General features: G+C 41.4%; 2 protein-coding genes across 6 annotated transcripts in view; one reads left to right on the top strand and one right to left on the bottom strand.

Annotated features, from left to right (window-relative positions):
* kank3 (KN motif and ankyrin repeat domains 3) overlaps positions 1 to 12,919 on the top strand; it is a 71,474-nt gene extending 58,555 nt beyond the window's left edge. For 3 of the 5 annotated variants that reach the window (XM_059991468.1, XM_059991467.1, XM_059991469.1), the window contains 4 exons: positions 1,271 to 1,413; positions 3,636 to 3,836; positions 11,076 to 11,171; positions 12,696 to 12,919. In XM_059991468.1, coding sequence (XP_059847451.1) covers positions 1,271 to 1,413; positions 3,636 to 3,836; positions 11,076 to 11,171; positions 12,696 to 12,707 — 452 coding nt within the window. In that variant the 3' untranslated portion in view covers positions 12,708 to 12,919. Of the gene's footprint in view, positions 1 to 1,270; positions 1,430 to 3,635; positions 3,837 to 11,075; positions 11,172 to 12,695 lie in introns of those variants that run through there. The other 2 variants (XM_059991470.1, XM_059991471.1) reach the window with 2 other exon arrangements.
* Positions 12,920 to 13,589: 670 nt separating this feature from the next.
* Positions 13,590 to 17,996, bottom strand: rps28 (ribosomal protein S28). The gene is made up of 4 exons (XM_059991481.1): positions 17,914 to 17,996; positions 15,934 to 15,981; positions 15,126 to 15,251; positions 13,590 to 13,705 (listed from the first exon to the last, which is right to left on the bottom strand). Exons 1-3 carry the CDS (start codon positions 17,950 to 17,952, stop codon positions 15,129 to 15,131), a joined length of 210 nt encoding a protein of 69 aa, XP_059847464.1. The 5' UTR covers positions 17,953 to 17,996; the 3' UTR covers positions 13,590 to 13,705; positions 15,126 to 15,128.
* Between the last annotated feature and the right edge of the window lie 126 nt (positions 17,997 to 18,122).

Below are 18,122 nucleotides of genomic sequence, written 5' to 3'. Positions count from 1 at the left end.
TGTGGATAGTCAGAGGCTTTTTCCCAGGACTGAAATGGCTAGCACAAGAGGGCATAGTTTTAAGGTGCTTGGAAGCAGGTACAGAGAAGATGTCAGGATAAGTTTTTTACACAGAGGGTGGTGAGTGCGTGGAATGGGCTGCCGGCGGCAGTGGTGGAGGTGGAAATGATAGGGTCTTTTAAGCGACTCCTGGATGAATACATGGAGCTTAGGAAAATAGAGGGCTATGGATAATCCTAGGTAGTTCGAAGGTAGGGATATGCTCGGCACAGCTTTGTGGGCTGAAGGGCCTTTATTGTGCTGTAGGTTTTCTATGTTGCTATGTTTCTAGGTGTGATGAGATTCATTTGGGAAGTCAAATCAGGGAGGAGTGCATACAGTGAAAACCAAGTGTGTGAAAACAGGATTACTATAGATGGGCTAAAATAAAGTCAACATGGATACATTGGGAAGAAGAGCTTGTTTTTGCATTTTAAGACTCTCAGATTCTCCGATTCTACTAAAGCTCGGTCCCTTTTAAATATTCAGTTTATAATCAAAGGTAGCTTATTAGATTCTTGGCTGCAATAGTGATTTTAATCTTGATGTACAAGGGGATAATTTCGTTCTGCCAGCTGTGCTTAGTGGTGAGTTGCAGTCTCGGGTAGTTTCATAGTGTTGTCGTGCTCCCAGGAATGTTTAGGTGTGCTATGGGCAAGGATTTGAGCACAGGAAGGTAACAACAAAATGGAGACAAAGAAGATGCCTCAATAGAGCCTTGCTTCTCCTCACTGCCTGTGTTTGTTTTCAGTGATGGTGGACAGTCTCATGATCTTGCAGGCTCAGAAGTAGTTTTAATGGTGTCTTACTGTGGTTGTTCTCAGGATCTCACAGCTGGCTGGGCTGATTTTTTTTTGATAAGGTCAGTGATTTAGCCTTGAAGTTGGACTAGTGGTTAGGCTTGTGGTTCTTGTTTGACCTGTGGTTAGTGATACAACGTGCAGCCTCCATAGGTTCCACTTGACTAGATAAGGGCCAGTAATTTGTCCCATTGCAATAGGCACTCTTGCCTTGCCACTGATTAGACTTTTAGAGCTAGTGGTTGATGCCTTATCCCCACTGGGTAATTCTATGGTCCCACATTGTGTGACAGTCCTGCAATGACAGTGGGTAGTCTTGCTGTACTTAAAACAGGAGTGGAGAGATTCATGTTCGTGGTTCCAGTAGTTTGTTGTGTATTTTTCCACTTGCTAAGATGGATTTTACCCTCTCTGATTCTCTTATTTTTCAGGTGTGTGTAATGTTGACTGGCAGAACAAGGCGGGCTACACAGCGATCATGCTCGCTGCCCTGGCTGCTATGGAAACTGAAGCGGAGATGAAAGTCGTGAAGCAGTTGTTTAGTTTGGGCAATGTTAATGCCAAGGCCAGCCAGGTGAACACCAATGGTGGTAATTAATATTCACCCATGTTACACCACAAAACCAACTTGGCAATTGAAACTGCCGATGCCATTGAAAATCAAAATTCAGTGCTAAAATTGTGAAGTTGAGTCCTGTTCCCTCGGTTCACTATTAGCAGGCTATTTGGCATTGATTGGCTAAGTCTGAACACCTATCTTAGTTGCTGTGCCTTGGAGGAGAGTTTGCAGATGGTGACATTTCCATGTCTATGTTGTTGTTTGCTGTGGTAGAGGCCATGGATGCAAAGCATCCTAGGAGAGTAATTCCTGCACAATTTTTGTTGCACGTTTGTCGAGGGAGGGATTCTTTGGGTGGTGAATAGAATGCTCATCATATGAAGCTGAGTCATGAGGTGTTCCCTAATTCCATGAAAGAGTTCTACATATTTCAAGTAATTTGGAAAATCTCATTCTCTTGGTTGTGATTGACATCGAATTATAGAATCCTGTGTCATCCACGATTCTCCATCATCATAGCTGGGAGTTTGAGGGGACAAGTAATTCAGTTCAATCAACTCTGCCATCTTGGTGTGTTGGTCAAGATCTGCCCTTGCAGCTCGGTTGGGTCTGGTTAGCACTCTTATGCACACGGTCCCTACCCGCTTGTTTCTCTGAGAAGTCTTGCAGAGCCTGCAGGACTAAGAATGGCAGTCTAGTATGACACATAATGATTCCATTCTTATGACACTGCTAGGTCAAGATCTTGTTTCATGGCAGGAACAACTTTATCATACATCATGAAGTCAATTCCCTGTTACCACATAAAGGACAGCTGGGGATTAGTAATAGCAGTTAGCCTGCTGAGCAACACTGGAATCGCAGAATAGCAGATGAACAGGAAAGAATAAACTCTGCTTGTTGAATTTATTACACATGAGCGTCATTGGGAAGGCTAGCTAGTATAAAATGTTTTTAAGGGGCTGCCGAGTTGTCACTTTGAACCGCTGAAATCAATACACTGCGGCGTTGACGCATTGCTGTTGAGTAGTGAGTTCCAGGGGATTTAGGCTCAACACCAATAACATTTCATGGGGATACATTTGCAAGTCAGGATAGTGTGTGTCCCAGTGGGGGGAGGGGGATTGCGATGGGGTTTTGCAGATGGTAGTAATCCCATGTGTATTCTTTGCTCTTTGCCGTTTCAGTGGTAGAGATCTTGCCCTTAGGAGCTACTGAGGATAGTCCTTGAGAGCAAATGCACTGCAATATTTTGGTGCATGTTTCACCCATGGTGTGTCACTGGTGCTGGGAAGGAATGTTTAGGGTGGCTAATGGGATGCCAACTAGGTGGGTTGTTCTATTCTGAACGGCATCAGGTCTTTCGTTCATTGTATTATGAAGACAAACTACTCTTTATCAAATTAGAAGGAATAATAATTTGGTCAGTTCAACTACTAAGTCAGCCCAGATCAGAGGCGAAAGCCAATTTGGCTCAATCTCCGTGACCTTCACTCCTCTCTCCAGGGAATGGAGACGTCCGCTGTTCTGTGGTTGGGTCAATTTAAATGCCAGCTCAGACAGACTGAAAAGACAGGGTGTCGGTTGGGACAAGAGCTGATTTTGCTCGTTCTCCGTGATAGTCATCTCAATGGCGCTGAGGCTATGAGGACTTCCCCGGCTGCTGTGCTCTGTGCCCACTAATATGATGAACTGATAATTGAGGCTTTGGGCCTACTCTGGGGTACCGATCTGAGGACTCCATTTTGGTTTGGAATGCTGTTGTTGTTCCATTAAATTGCTTGCATGTTATTTATTTATTCTTTCTCTTGCATTGATTGTCGGTCTTTTATTTTTATTCTCTTTTTTCTTTAATTGGGTTCTTTTGTGTTTCTTACTTTGTGGCTACCCTTGAGCAAACACATCTCAAGGTTGTATAATTTATACATTATTTGATTATAGATGAATCCTGAATTTTGAAGTCTAGAGTTAATTTTGCAGCTCAACTTGAAACATTACCTTCCTCAGAAATGGAAAACATAGAAAATGTTTTGGTTTTAAGTTGCAGTGAGAGTAGAGGGGAGCTGTAAAAATTATGCCTCGTCCCCAACAGCCAAGTTCAACAAATTGTCTTGTAAAGTTTCCAGTTTGTTGTACTTGTTATTGTTATTGTTGAAGCATTGCTCAGTTCTATAATTCCCCATCTGTTAAGGGAACACCCAATTCAAAGTTTAAAAGTATTTTTGTTTCCTTTCTAGGCTGGGCAGACTGCCTTAATGCTGGCGGTAAGTCATGGCCGTACTGAAATGGTGAAGGCCCTGCTGGATTGTGGGGCTGATGTTAATAGCCAGGACAACGAGGGCTCTACTTCGCTGATGTGTGCCTGTGAGCATGGACGCCTGGAGATCGTGAAAGTCCTCCTGGAGCAGCCAGAGTGCAACATCTCACTGACTGATAATGTATGTTTAAGCTGCATCTACTGCAGGGTTTGAAACACTATTGCTTCCCAGAAAAGAAGTATCATTGATAATTCCTCTAAGACAGCTTTTATGTCATGGACCCCTACCATTAACTAAGAGGTCTGTGGACTCAGGTTGGGAGCTCCTACTCTAAAAGTACAAAAGCAAGTGTTTCCTGAAAACCTACACTGTCTTCAGTAAGATTGATGTTGATCTAATGTTTGACATCAATTGCCCATGACTATTGATTTCCCTACGAGCTGAAAATCAGCCTTGAATACACTCCAGGTTTGAGAGATCCAACAATTCACCACCAATAATTCTTCAATATCTCTATTTTAAGTCATCTCCCTTATCCTGATCTGTCCAGCCTTGGTCAATGATGTCTCTAAGATGTTTATTCTCTGCTTTAGAAATCAGTTCACTTATCTTGTTGCAGATACTTTGTGTATTCAGATGAACAACCTTTGATGTTGGCTCTACCATTTTCCTTGGCTTTGACTTGTTCCGGGAATATTACTGATAGACTCTCTATTCCTCTTATTCAGTCTGCTCCTCACTACCCACCATGAAACACCATGCATTCACTTCATCCTTCTTCTGTCTCAAGGAGTTCTACTTGTCCAAACCCTCTTCAATTCACCCAGATTTAGACAAAGAATTTCCCACCAGTTCTCCATCGGCAGTCCCAGTACACCCGTGCAGCTTCCCTTGAAAGGCTGACCAACTGGCAGCTGGATTGGAATATTTTAAGTCGGAAGTATTCAGTAACTGGAGAAATTATAGATTGTTCTCCTCCAAGCAGAGACATTTGAGAGAATTGATGAGACGATGATTTTAATAGACAAAGAAATGAAAGATTGCTTCCAATGCTGAGTCAAGAACCAGAATATCAAGGTAATAAATGAAAGGACAAATGGAGTTCAACCTAGATTCACTGAGGATCAGCATACTTGTCAGTGAATAGCTGAGCACAAGCACTTCCCTTCAGAATTATCAGCAGTAGTCCTTCCTGTTTGGTCCGTAATCCTCTGACATGGTGTTTGCATTAGTTTATAGATTTCCCATTTCTAATTTCTATTAGATAATAGACAATAGATGCAGAAGTAGACTATTCGGCCCTTCGAGCCTGCACCGCCATTCTGAGATCATGGCTGATCATCTACTATCAATACCCGGTTCCTGCTTTGTCCCCATATCCCTTGATTCCCCTATCCATAAGATACCTATCTAGCTCCTTCTTGAAAGCATCCAGAGAACTGGCCTCCACTGCCTTTTGAGGCAGTGCATTCCAGACCCCCACAACTCTCTGGGAGAAGAAGTTTTTCCTTAACTCTGTCCTAAATGACTTACCCCTTATTCTCAAACCATGCCCTCTGGTACAGGACTCTCCCAGCATCTGGAACATATTTCCTGCCTCTATCTTGTCCAATCCTTTAATAATCTTATATGTTTCAATCACATCCCCTCTCAATCTCCTTAATTCCAGTATGTACAAGCCCAGACTCTCTAACCTCTCTGCGTAAGACAGTCCAGACATCCCAGGAATTAACCTCGTGAATCTACGCTGCACTTCCTCTACAGCCAGGATGTCCTTCCTTAACCCTGGAGACCAAAACTGTACACAATACTCCAGGTGTGGTCTCACCAGGGCTCTGTACAAATGCAAGAGGATTTCCTTGCTCTTGTACTCAATTCCCTTTGTAATAAAGGCCAACATTCCATTAGCCTTCTTCACTGCCTGCTGCACTTGCTCATTCACCTTCGGTGACTGATGAACAAGGACTCCTAGATCTCTTTGTATTTCTCCCTGACCCAACTCTACGCCGTTCAGATAATAATCTGCCTTCCTGTTCTTACTCCCAAAGTGGATAACCTCACACTTATTCACATTAAACGTCATCTGTCAAGTATCTGCCCACTCACCCAGCCTATCCAAGTCACCCTGAATTATCCTAACATCCTCATCACATGTCACACTGCCACCCAGCTTAGCATCATAAGCAAACTTGCTGCTGATTGTAACCTATCTGGTGCAACCATGTGCATTCAAAGCATGATTTCACAACAGCTTCCAAAACAGACACACTACTTCAGGCCACAGACAACAGATAATCTGCAGATGCCGAGCAACACACACAAGCTGCTGGAGGAACTCAGCAGGCCGGGCAGCATCTATGGAAAAGAGTACAGTTGACATTTTGGGCCAAAACCCGTAGGTAGGACTGGAGGAAAAAAAAGCTGAGGAGTAGATTTAAATGGTGGAGTTGATGGGGGGGCGGGACGGGGGAGAGAAACACCAGGTGACAGGTGAAATCTGAAGGGGGAGGGATGAAGTAAAGAGCTGGGAAGTTGGTTGGTGAAAGAGACAGAAGGCCATGGAAGAAAAAGGGGGACTGAGCACCAGAGGGAGGTGATGGGTGGGCAAGGAGAGTAGCGGGTCTGGGTAAGCACGTGGTCAAAGAGTTGCGATCAGCAGGGATCACTGTGGGGGGGTAGTGAGAGAGGGTTTCTCTGATTTCCTGTCGAAGGGTAGGCATCCCCGGAACAGTAATCAAATCACAAACAAGAGAAAAATCTGCAGATGCTGGAAATCCGAGCAACACACACAAAATGTGTTGCACTTCTTCAGGCTGTTGGCTGAGTGATGGTTAACGCTGGATCAGTGTGGCCACCATCAGGCTCTTGGTGGTTCTGCAGCTGCTGTGGAAAATATCTTCATTTCACAGTAGGCCATCTGTAGGTTACTAGCAAGTGGTTGAACAGACTGACATTGTTTCCGTATAATTCTACTCAGAAGATCTGACATGTATTTAAATTATATTAACAATAGTTAGTGAAATCTGATTATCATTATCAAAAACACAAGAGATTCTGCGGATGACAGAATTATCAGTTTCTCGGCTTGTTTTACCCATCTCTTCATAAGCAGATTGTGGGAAAAGTATCTCCTGAATGAGGAACGGTTGGACCGATTCCTACAGGTTAAGGTGATTACGTTGATCACTGGTGTACTGATTTGCAGAAGCTAGTCAGAGGCTTGTCCGTAGGATGATAATATTCAGCTGATTCACAAGTGGATGCAGCTTATTAGTGGTAGAAATTTTATTTTTAATTAGAACTCTTGCATATAGTATGAATATATTACAGTCCTGAAGGAACTCAAAGTTTACAGCATGAAAATCACCAATACGCTCTACTGGGTCTGTGTGACTTGGATGGGGATTTGCTTTGGTCTGTTCTACTGTATCTCTATTATCTTTCAATATTTAACCCATTTTCTTTTGGAAGCCATAAGACCATAAAGTATAGGAGCAGAATTAGGCTATTTGCCCCATTGAGCCTTCTCCGCCATTTCATTACGACTGATCCAATTTCCCCCTCAGCCCCAGTCTCCTGCCTTCTCCCCATATCCCTTCATTCCCCGACCAATCAATAATCTATCACCCTCTGCTTTAAATGTACGTGAAGAACTTGGCCTCCACAGCTGCTTGTGGCAATGATTTTCTGCTTTATGGCAAAAGAAAATCCTCATCTCCGTTCTGAAAGGACAACTTTCTACTCTGAGGCTGTCTCCTCTGGTTTTAGACTCTCCCACCATAGAAAACATCCTCTCACATCCACTCTATCAGGGTCTTTCAACATTTGATAGGTTTCAATTAGGTCATCCCTCATTCTTCTGAATTCTAGCTTTTCTGTAATATTATGGGCTCTTAACTTCTCCCGAGTAATGGCAACTTCACACACTTCTGACCCCTGACACTCTGGAACTTCCACCATACTGCTAGTGTCTTCAACAGTGAAGACTGATGCAAAATACTAATTCAATTCATCCGCCTTTTCCTTCTCCCCCATTACAACCTCTCCAGCATAGATTTCTCAGTGGTCTAATATCCACTCTCACCTCTTTTACACTTTATATATCTGAATAAACTTTTGGTATCCTCTTTAATTTTATTGGCTAGCTTACTTTCATATTCCATCTTTTCCTTCTTAATGACTTTAATTGTCTTCTGTTGTCTTTTAAAAGCTTCCCAGTCCTCTAACTTCCCACTACTTTTTTCTCTGTTGCATGCCCCCTCTTTTGCTTTTATGTTGGCTTTGAATTCTCATTAGCCATGGTTGTCATCTTGTCTTTAGAATACTTCCTCCGCTTTGGGATGTGTATGTCCTGTGCCTTCTGAATTGCTTCCAGAAATTCCAGCCACTGCTGTTCTGCTATCACCCCTGCCAGTGTTCTTTTCCAATCAATTGTGGCCAATTCCTCTCATGCTTCTGTAATTCCCGTTACTCTACTGTAATTCTGATTATTGTGACATTAGCCTCTCTTTCTCAAATTTCAGGATGAATTCAATCATATTATGATTATTTTCCTCTCAGATTCTTTTACCTTACACTCTCTAATCATTTCCAGTTCATTGTACAACACCCAACCCAGATTAGCGGTTCCTCAAGTGGGTTTAACCATGAGTTGCTCTAAAAAGCTATCTCGTAGACATTTTAGAAATTTGCCCTCTTGGGATCCAGCACCAACCTGATTTTCCCAATCCTCATGTTGAAAACCCCAATAACAATTATATCATTGCCCTTTTGACATGCTTTTTCTGCCTCCCTTTGTAATTTGTGGACCTCATGCTTACTAGTTTGTGGGGGTCTGTTTATAACTCCCATCAGGAGTTATACCCTTACAGTTCCTCAGCTCTACCCACAGTGATTCAAAATCTTCTGACTGTACGTCAACTCTTTCTAATGATTTGATTTCATTGTTTACCAACAGAGCCACACCATCCCCTCTGTCTACCTGCCTATCCTTTCAATACAACGTGTATTCTTGGATATTAAGCTCCCAGATAAAATCTTTTTTCAGCCATGATTTAGTGATGCACACATCATCAATATATACTAACTTGTAAGCGCTGGAAGTGCTTCGGATTATCCACTTACATTACATATAGAGCTTACGTACAGCTGGTGTGAAGCTCAGAGAGAACAGTCTGCAGTCAAAGTAGTGTGACATGATGGAGCTGTGTCCTGCATGGACCGTCGTAGTTGGAAGACTGCCCTTGACTGTGTCTACTACTGGGTTCCAAGCACTGCAACTGGTTTTATATACACCAACAATTTCAAACAGCCACCTGTTCCACAGCGACTATGGGTGGGGGGGGGGGGTGTAGCTTTATACATTTTTAATAACTTGCATGAAACAATGGGTACATTGAACCATAGGTAAGCTATCACTACCTTGGCCGCCCAGGTGTGCAGTCAGTGAGTGGCATCAGCATCACTTTTGACTCTGAATTTATGTGGTACCAGTAAGCAGCTTTTGTCTTGTTCATCACACTCAAGTACTAATGCAGCCATTCAACGTTAGACTTTCAACAGCAACAGTCTTGCAACTCAATGTATTTCTCCGCTTTGTGATCAGCTTACGCTTTATCACCACAGATCTTTAAAAATTAATTCTGTGCCTTTTCTTAAACTTCTGCAACCAGCCTGCTGAATATTTACTATTACTTTCAATTTTCAGTTTGTCACAATAAATCTTTGCATGTTTCATCATCGGCATATGTTCACTGACAAATCCATTCTTTCAATACATGACCTTTTTTTTTTTGCTTTATGCAGTGTTTTTCTATTTTCCATTAACCTGTTCTTGTGAGGTCACTTCTCAGGACTGTCTGATGCACAGAACCTTCCCAGAGCCTTGAGAAATTTTCTATTTTTGACAGCATATCAGTGCTCAAAAGTAATTTTGGATAAGGGGTGCTTGACCTGTATTAAAACTTTTTCTTGGGTAAACCTCTCCCCCCCACCCCCCACATAAATATGAGTCATCTTGACTTAACCGACAAATACCAGGACCAAAACACTATTCAGTGCTCTTAATATCTTCCTAATGTTTGGGACAAGTTTTCTTATACCCTTGCTGCAGTTCTTCCATATCGTGTTTGCACATCTTCACTTTCAAAAAATTGATGTACTGTATTTAAAACATTTTTTGTAAGTACATATTCGCTGACAATCATGGCCAAATGAAAAATGGTTGGAAACGTACAGCTGTCCCACCAGCATCTCAAGAGGGAAATAGGCAATATGGTAATTTGGTTTATCAGTAGGCTGGGCAAGGAATGCTTAGTCCCACTAAGTGAAGAAGTTTAATAGCCTGGGAAATGGCATTTCAGAAGCATGTCTCGGATCTTGATGTTCACCATCTTCATTGCCATCTTTAAGTTACCTTTGGCTTCTGGAGAAGGAAATATTTTGCTTCCTACATTTGCAGGTGCTGACAAACAGATATATGAATGAGGAAAAGGAGTAACCCACTAGATCCCACCCCAGCCTACTCTACTTTTAATAAGACCATGGTTGATCCAATTGTAAACTTTGCTCTGCATACCCATCTACTCTGATCTTTTACCTGTTTTCAATCTATCTCAAAATCTTTGTGACTTCCAATTAATGACATCTGGTTCCTGATTTTCTCCTCATTCTCCCCATCAATACACAACACTCAATCACACTCTATTCTAACCTCCAAGATAAGAGTTTAGCCTGTCCAATTTTCCCCCCAAGTCAACAAATTCACAACAGTGCAACACACAAAATGCTGGGGGAAGCTCAGCAGGCCAGGCAGCATCTACTGAAAAAGAGTGAACAGCTGACATTTGAGGCCGAGATCTTTCAGTAGTCTTCATTGCCATAGATGCTACCTAACCTGCTGAGTTCCTTCCAGCATGTGCATGTGTTACTTTGGATTTCCAACATCTGCAAGTTTTCTTGCATTTGAAATCCAGACCAGCTAATAGTTTACATCTCCTATGAACTTTCAACACATCGAGGAAAAGTACTGATTGTAGTTCTGTACTCCAAAGGTGGTCTCATCACTATCCTATATAATTGAAGCATAACTCCTCTACTTAAAACATTGAATTCCCTTCATAATAAAGCCCATTGTTGGTGTTCCTAATTACTCATTTCCTCATTACAATAATTTCCTAATTACCATTACTTACTAAACCTGCTTTTCCCAGAATCTGCGGCTTGTGTTTTCATTTCCCATGAACAATGGTAACATAACACCACAAAATGCTGGCAGAACTCAGCAGGCTAGACAGCATCTATGGGAGGAGGTAGTCTGGCCTGCTGAGTTCTGCCAGCATTTTGTGCTTTTATTTATTTCCAGCATCTGCAGATTCACTCGTGTTAACAATGGTAACCTAGGTGTTTTTGTCCTCACAGGATGGCAGTAATGCGTTGTCCATTGCTTTGGAAGCTAAAAACAAAGAAATTGCTGTCTTGCTCATTGCTCGCAGGGATTCAGAGTCTTCTTCACAGGTCAGTGATATTTTAGAGCATATAGGGAGGGTTATTGTTTGTTTTTGCCTCCGAATGCCTAAACACAATATTTTACATTCCTTGCGCCAACAACCAATCTCCCCAAGTCACAGTACTGGACATAAGTGTGGTTATAACCAATGAGGAAGTCTCACGGTCAGCTAAATACACAGGTTTCCTAGTTTGCAGTCACAATCCTCTCTTGGGAAATGGATCTGCTTCATCCGCATAGCCTGCTCCCCAGCTCTAGTTATGGAATGTGGGCATCACTGGCAAGACCCTTTAGTTGACCGTTTTCCCGATGAAGCATTTGCTCAATGTAGTTAATCTATTTGCTGAGTCTCTATTTAGCATTCTTCCATGACAGACAATACTAAAAGCAAAATTTTGTGACTATCTACTGGTTTTCAAATCATTACAAGTGCTACCCTTGCTGAGACACGTATCTGTACGACAGTTAAAGCTCCATAACAGAGCTATAATTAGCATCTTCAGATGGAATATGTAAAAGCCATGGCACAATTTAGAAGAGGCGACTGCTCCACATCTTGACCAACATTTGAAAACGTCTATTTAACTGTTGTTAAGGCAGGAAAATGGGCAAAGAGGTGGCAGATGTGTTGGGTAGAAGAAATAGAAGTGTAGACTTTTCTAAAAGGGGAGAAAGTTCAAAAAATACAAGCTGCACAGAGTATTTCCTAAAGGTTAACAGGCTGAAACAGTGGTGAGGTAGTCAGATGCAATGTCTGCATTCATTTTCAGGATTAGAATATAGAAGGGTGTAATGCTGAGGCTGTATTAGGTGGCTGTGAAACCTCACGAGTACTGTGAGCCCTTTTGGGCCACTTGTGTAAGAAAGGATGTGCTGATATTAGAAGATTTGGAGATGGTTCATGTCATTGATTCCAGGAATGAATGGGTTACAACTTAAATAGCATTTGATGACTCTGGGCCAATACTCACCAGTACTCAGAATTGGGGGGGGGGGGGGGGGGGGGTAAGAGAGGGAAGAGAAAATCGCTGAAACCCATAGTATGTTTTAAGGCCTAGTGGATGTGAAGAAGACATTTCCTTTGGTGGATGAGTTTAGGATCAGAGGGCACAGCCTCAAAATAGAGGGGTGTCCATTTAGAAGAGACAAGAAGGCATTTCTTTAGCCAGCAGGTGGTTAATCTGGAATTCATTGTCAGAGGCAGCTGTGGAGACCAGGTCATTGGGTGCATTTAAGGTGGAGACTGATAAGGCATGAAAGGTTATCAGAAGACAGGAGAATGGGGTTAAGAGGGAAATGGATCAAGCATGATGAAAGCATGGTGGAGCAGAACCAATAGGCCAAATGGTTTGTGGAACTATGGACAGGGCAACTTTTCAAATACACTTCAGTGGTTGAGTGCTTTGGACTTGAGTTTGTGCACAAATGCAGTTTCTTCCAGAGAATCCCACGTCAAATTTACATTGCTGTTTAATCTAACATTACCAAATTTAGGTTTCTTAAGTCATTTTAATCCATTTTTTTTGTTTCAGGTCACTTCATAGACCGTTCCAGTGACACAGCAGCCTACATTACAAAGACGGCAGCTACTATCATCATTCTCGTTCAATAGTACTTGCCAATGCAATTCTTTCCTAAAAAGGGATGTTTCTCTTTAACATGTTGATTAAAGCAACATTTATCTCTATATCAGCATCTATGAACTGCCTTTTATTGTATGTGAAATATTTTACATTAAAAATTGAAACTGTTTTGACTTCTGCATAATTTGAATTCCTTAATGTTAAACCCATGTTGGAAACCTACAATTGTGCTAGATGTAAAACAAAATGCTGGAAACATTTGGGTCAGGCATCATTTCGAAGTTAATTTTGCCTTCAGAGTAAAACAATTTGCAGAAGGAACTAAGGTCAGGCAGCATCCACAGAGGCAAAGTCAACATATGAGGTGGAGACCTTGCATCAGTCCCAATTTCCTGACTTCATTTAATTTCTGTAATGTCCTAATGTTCTGAATACATCCCGCAGTGCTACCTTTGGAGGTCATTGTTTTGGTTTTTAAATACCAAAAGTAAATTATACATTTAAATGCACTACTGTGCATCCAAAATGATAACCAGGCGTTAAAATACTTTAAATTGCCGTGACTTCACTTAATATGACAAATATTGCTCAGTACTGAAAGTTTTCAATACCCTTTGCCCAAGTTGTGCAGGGCATACAAGTCAGCAGAGCAGAATCCCAGCCAAGTAACCAGGCTAACTGTATAATTCCATTGGTCATATTTTCCATGGTGCTCGACTGAGAGCCCCATGATCCATAAAGTTCACATTTGATCCGTCACAATGCCTAAGGCAGGTAAATCGTACCACAAACACCACTCCAACGTTCAAGTTCAGTAGTAAAAATGAAATCAAACCACACAAATTGCATATTAAAAGATTAGCCAATAATAGAATTTATTATTCCATTTAGTCCAAAACTGTTTTCAAGTGTCCTTAGCAGTTTTTTAGATGAGGAGCTTCTGCTGGCAGATGGTATACCTATTGAAATGAAAACAAAACATTTTAGTAAACAGCAGAGCAGTTGATGAAAGCCAGGATTAAAAATAACAGGTGTGGTTTCTAATACAAAGGAAATGTCAGTAACAAAACTGGCATTTCAAGTACTGATTAGACCAAACTGTGCTGAAGGCTGCTGTTCCTCAACCAAATGACCGTGTGGCCTTTGTGGCACATCAAGATCAAATAAATCTGAAGGTCTTTAGGAGGGAAAAGGGAAATGAAGTGCTTCTCAAAACTATGCTTGTGGGAGAGCTCAAAAATACTAGTTTGAGGACACAAGAAACAATATTCAGGCATAGAAATTTAGATCCACTCAAGTTATTACAGTGGCCAATTTAGAGGGATCTACCTGGAGTTTCATGGCGTTCCACAGGGATCCATACTGGGGCCCTAGCTATTTACGGAAAATAAGTTAGATGAAAATGTGGATGAATAGGTTAGTAATTTCTCAGACAACAGATTGGCAGCATTGTAAATACTGTAGATGACTGACAACTTGGATATAGATATGGGCAGAGAAACGACAGATGGAATTTAATACAGCCAAGTGTAAGGTGTTGCACTTTTGGAGATAAAAAGTAAAACAGTAGTTAGTGCAGATTCCACAACAATATTGATATACAGAGGCAACTTTGGGTCTAAGTCAATGACTGTTTGAAATTTGAGTGCAAAGGTTGATCAGGTAGTAAGGTGGTGTATGGCATACTTGCCTGTATTATTCAATGCAATGAGTTCACTCAAGTCTGGAAGTTAAGCTGCATCTTCCAGAAATTGCTCCAGCATTTTGTGTGTTGCATAGTAAGGTTGTGGAAACTTTAGAGTGTACAAGTTTACCAGAATGCTACTGGATTAGAGGGGATGTGTTATAAGGAGAGGCTGGACAAGCTAGGGTCGTTTTTTCCCCCGAAGTAGTAGAAGCAGAAGGGAGACCTGACAGAAGCTCATGATTATGACAGGCACCTGTCTTCACCCACTTCACCACCCCGCAGTCAAAATGCTCAATACTAGAGGGTGTGTATTTAAGGTACAGGGAGCAAGTTAAGAAAAATGCAGGGTCACAGTGGTGGCAAACACAATATAGGCAATTAAAAAGCTCTTGGATAAGCAAATGCACATGCAGAGAAAGCATTAGGGATTAGTTTAGTTAAGCATTTGATTACTGGTTGTCAATTAAAACTGCCAAATCTCCAGAAACCATCACAAAAATACACCATTCTGTCCTAAGTATTGCATCAATACTCTGGCAGTAATGTGCACAGTTGTAAAATAAAACCATAAATTTCTCTACAACATCCATTCTAAAAGAAGCAACTTGTCTCTATGCTATGGACACTTCACATATACAACTTTTACCTTCATTTTGCTCTTGAAGTTAATGTAAACAATTACATTAAAATACCTGTTATCGTAATCTTCTTGCTTCACGCTCAGACTCCAAAAGCGTGAGCACATCTCCCTCACGAACTGGCCCTTTCACATTCCGAATAATGGATCGGTTGCTGTCATCCATAAATTCCACACGAACCTACAGAACGAACAATTTTGATTGTAACTTAAAAAGCCTACTGAAATTAACTCAGATGGCTTACATCTAAAACCCAAATATAGAAAGTATCTTCAAGGGGACAGCACAAAGTCAAGAGACAAACACATTAACACCAACATCTTTTAACAGGCAGCAACTCTGTTCTTTGAAAAGGCCACACTAGTTTTAAAATCAGCTGTATATACTGAGGAAGCAGCAAGAAAATTTTTTAAAATTCCTGCTAACTTCAAGAATATATTAACTGCAAAGACAAGAAAACAGCGGCAAATAGAATCAGTTCAGATATGCCAAAAATAACTGGTATATTGTAATGATAGTACAAGCAATTTCCAAATTCCAACAAAACAAACCAAAAGTCTGCACGCAAAGTTTACATATAGAGGATCAATTTTCACAGCACACAAGTCAAATTCTTCAAGTCATTACTATTTAAAGCAGCACACAAAATGCTGGAGGAACACATCAGTTCTGACAAAGGGTCTCAGCCCAAAACGTCAACAGTGCTTCTTCCTATAGATGCTGCCTGGCCTGCTGTGTTCCACCAGCATTTTGTGTGTGTTGTTTGAATTTCCAGCATCTGCAGATTTCCTCGTGTTTGCTCTGCACTTCCTACTCGTTTTAAAATTCAATAATTGCTTGTCAATCACGAAACAATTCATACCTGTGTACACTGTCCCTGGGAACCAGTTCTTCCAAGAACTTTGGTAACCTAAGGATGAAAATACAAATTAATGAAGTTTGCAGCCAATTGTGCAAATTTGGTAAAATGGACAGTCAATTTTATTGACGGGACAGCACTTTTGGTTGTACAGCATACCAGTGAGCAATACGATGCTCTCAAATTGAGATTTCACATTTTAATTCTGAACAACTCCAATGCTCTATTCATTCAATGCTAAAAGCAGAGGACTTGGAAGTTTTCATTCTCCACAGCATCTGTCTTTCCTCATCATGCTTAACAATGACAACTATACTCAACGTCATCATCCAACTGGATGGGACCTCATCCATCTTTTGCCATTCTCAGTAATAGGATTTTCTTCATGCACTTGGACAAGCACATAATGAAACATCAAATATCCATTCTTAGACTCATTCTATCTCAATGATGGCATTGAGCACCAGCTCAAAAGTCAAAAGCACAAATTGTCAGTTTCCATTTGTACTGAATGAGCAGGAACTTCTCACAACCAAATATAGTTAAGGCCTCCAGTACAAATGTAATGTCACTGGTAAATGATCCTAACAGCTTGCCACCTTGAGCTCACACCTTACCTAACATTCATCTTCAGATTAATGATCACTGTCACCACCAAACCTAGACACTGACACTCCCACCTCAGCTCATCTGTACTAAAACAACTTATCAAAAAGCATTTGCAATCAGTCACCTTCATACTCTTTCCATAAAAAGTTCTTAAAATCTCTGATTTGCTCCGCATCCTGTTTTGCTGTTTGTTGTCCTACACTGCCATGCCCATTATGCAATGGTGCAGCCATAACATACATCATATCAATTTTCAAATTACTCCAGACTCATTTTCCTACCCCTAAGAACAGTGAACAGACCATTTCACCTACAATGTTGTGCCAATCTATACTAAATGCCTCCCTCCTGTTTATCTTTCATACACCTACTCTTTCCATATTCATGTGCCATCCCCCTTAAACTTCAAAATTGTTTGATTCTACTACTGTCTGAGTTGGCCATTCCAGGAACCTACCAATCCATATCTGCATAACTTGTCCTACATCAACTTTAAATTTCCCCCTTCCAACCTTAAGACAACATGTCCTCATGTTTGACATTTCTACCCTGGGGAGCAGATCAATTCACATCTCTGATGATCTTCTAAAAAATTGTATAAGGTCTCCTCAGCCTCCAATGACAGAACACTTGTCCAACCTTTCCTTATAACTCACACGCTCTATACCAGGAATCATCCTCTCATGACCATTGGCTGTCTGATTTTCATATCATGCTAATTTAATTATCACACCATAGGACTAAATGCTGAAATTTCCTTCCCTGCCCCTTCTATTCCTCATTCACAAAATTCCTTGAAATACACGTCTAAAACATTTGTTATCTAAACCAAGATGGCAACAACTTTTCTAAGGTAACTTCCCAGCATTACACCCAAGACATGTCTCTGAAATAGACAGCTAGACGATGTCAATTTCAAAACATTGGAAATACTCATTACGATTACCCACAATAATTTGCTCATACGTCTTTTAATATTACAAATGCAGTATATAAATACAGTCAGCTTAAAAATTACATACTGCGTGCATTATGCTTCATGATGTCTTAATCCTTACCCACGCATCAAGTTGAGCACTTAAGTTAATTCAACTCCCCCAAACGTGGGCAAGACACTCAGACTACCTCCTCTACGTTATTTAAGTAGAGAGGGGCACATTCAAACTACCCTCCCTCCCCAAATATCAAGAAACCGTTTGAAACCAGGTATCCTCCTCACTGAAGCACTAGGCCTTCTTCCCCCACCCCTCTCGGAGCCGGGGAGCGCGGCGGGATGTCTTCCCCTCGTCCCAGGCACCCACTCCGCAGCCCTCGCCACGCACGGTGTGCAGACGGCGGGTTCAGCCGGCGCAGCGGCCCGGAGGTCGGACATACCCGGGCTAATTTGACGGCCTGTGTCCGCGGACCCTCCATCACGGCGGCAGATCAGCGAAAAGGAACACGTGGGGCGCCCGTCCGCTATTTATAGTCCGACCGAATCCGCCAACTAAATCCATCAAAACCGTTCAATAATTCACATATTTAACATGTATTTCACTCGACTGGATCGGCAATTCAATTTTATTTACAATAAAAGAAAACAT

The sequence above is a fragment of the Hypanus sabinus genome, chromosome 16, assembly GCF_030144855.1.
Source record: "Hypanus sabinus isolate sHypSab1 chromosome 16, sHypSab1.hap1, whole genome shotgun sequence".
Lineage (NCBI taxonomy): Eukaryota > Metazoa > Chordata > Chondrichthyes > Myliobatiformes > Dasyatidae > Hypanus > Hypanus sabinus.
Note: the sequence above shows the minus strand (reverse complement) of the source record. Positions and strands in the feature narration are given on the sequence as shown.

Bases quoted from the DNA above. Each gene is read 5' to 3' on its own strand.
- rps28 (XM_059991481.1), bottom strand. From the start codon at position 17,952: ATGGAGGGTCCGCGGACACAGGCCGTCAAATTAGCCCGG. The intron at 15,982-17,913 runs GTATGTCCGACC...TTTCATCCTTAG, and splicing joins AGGCCGTCAAATTAGCCCGG to GTTACCAAAGTTCTTGGAAG. The intron at 15,252-15,933 runs GTATGAATTGTT...TTCGTTCTGTAG, and splicing joins CCCAGGGACAGTGTACACAG to GTTCGTGTGGAATTTATGGA.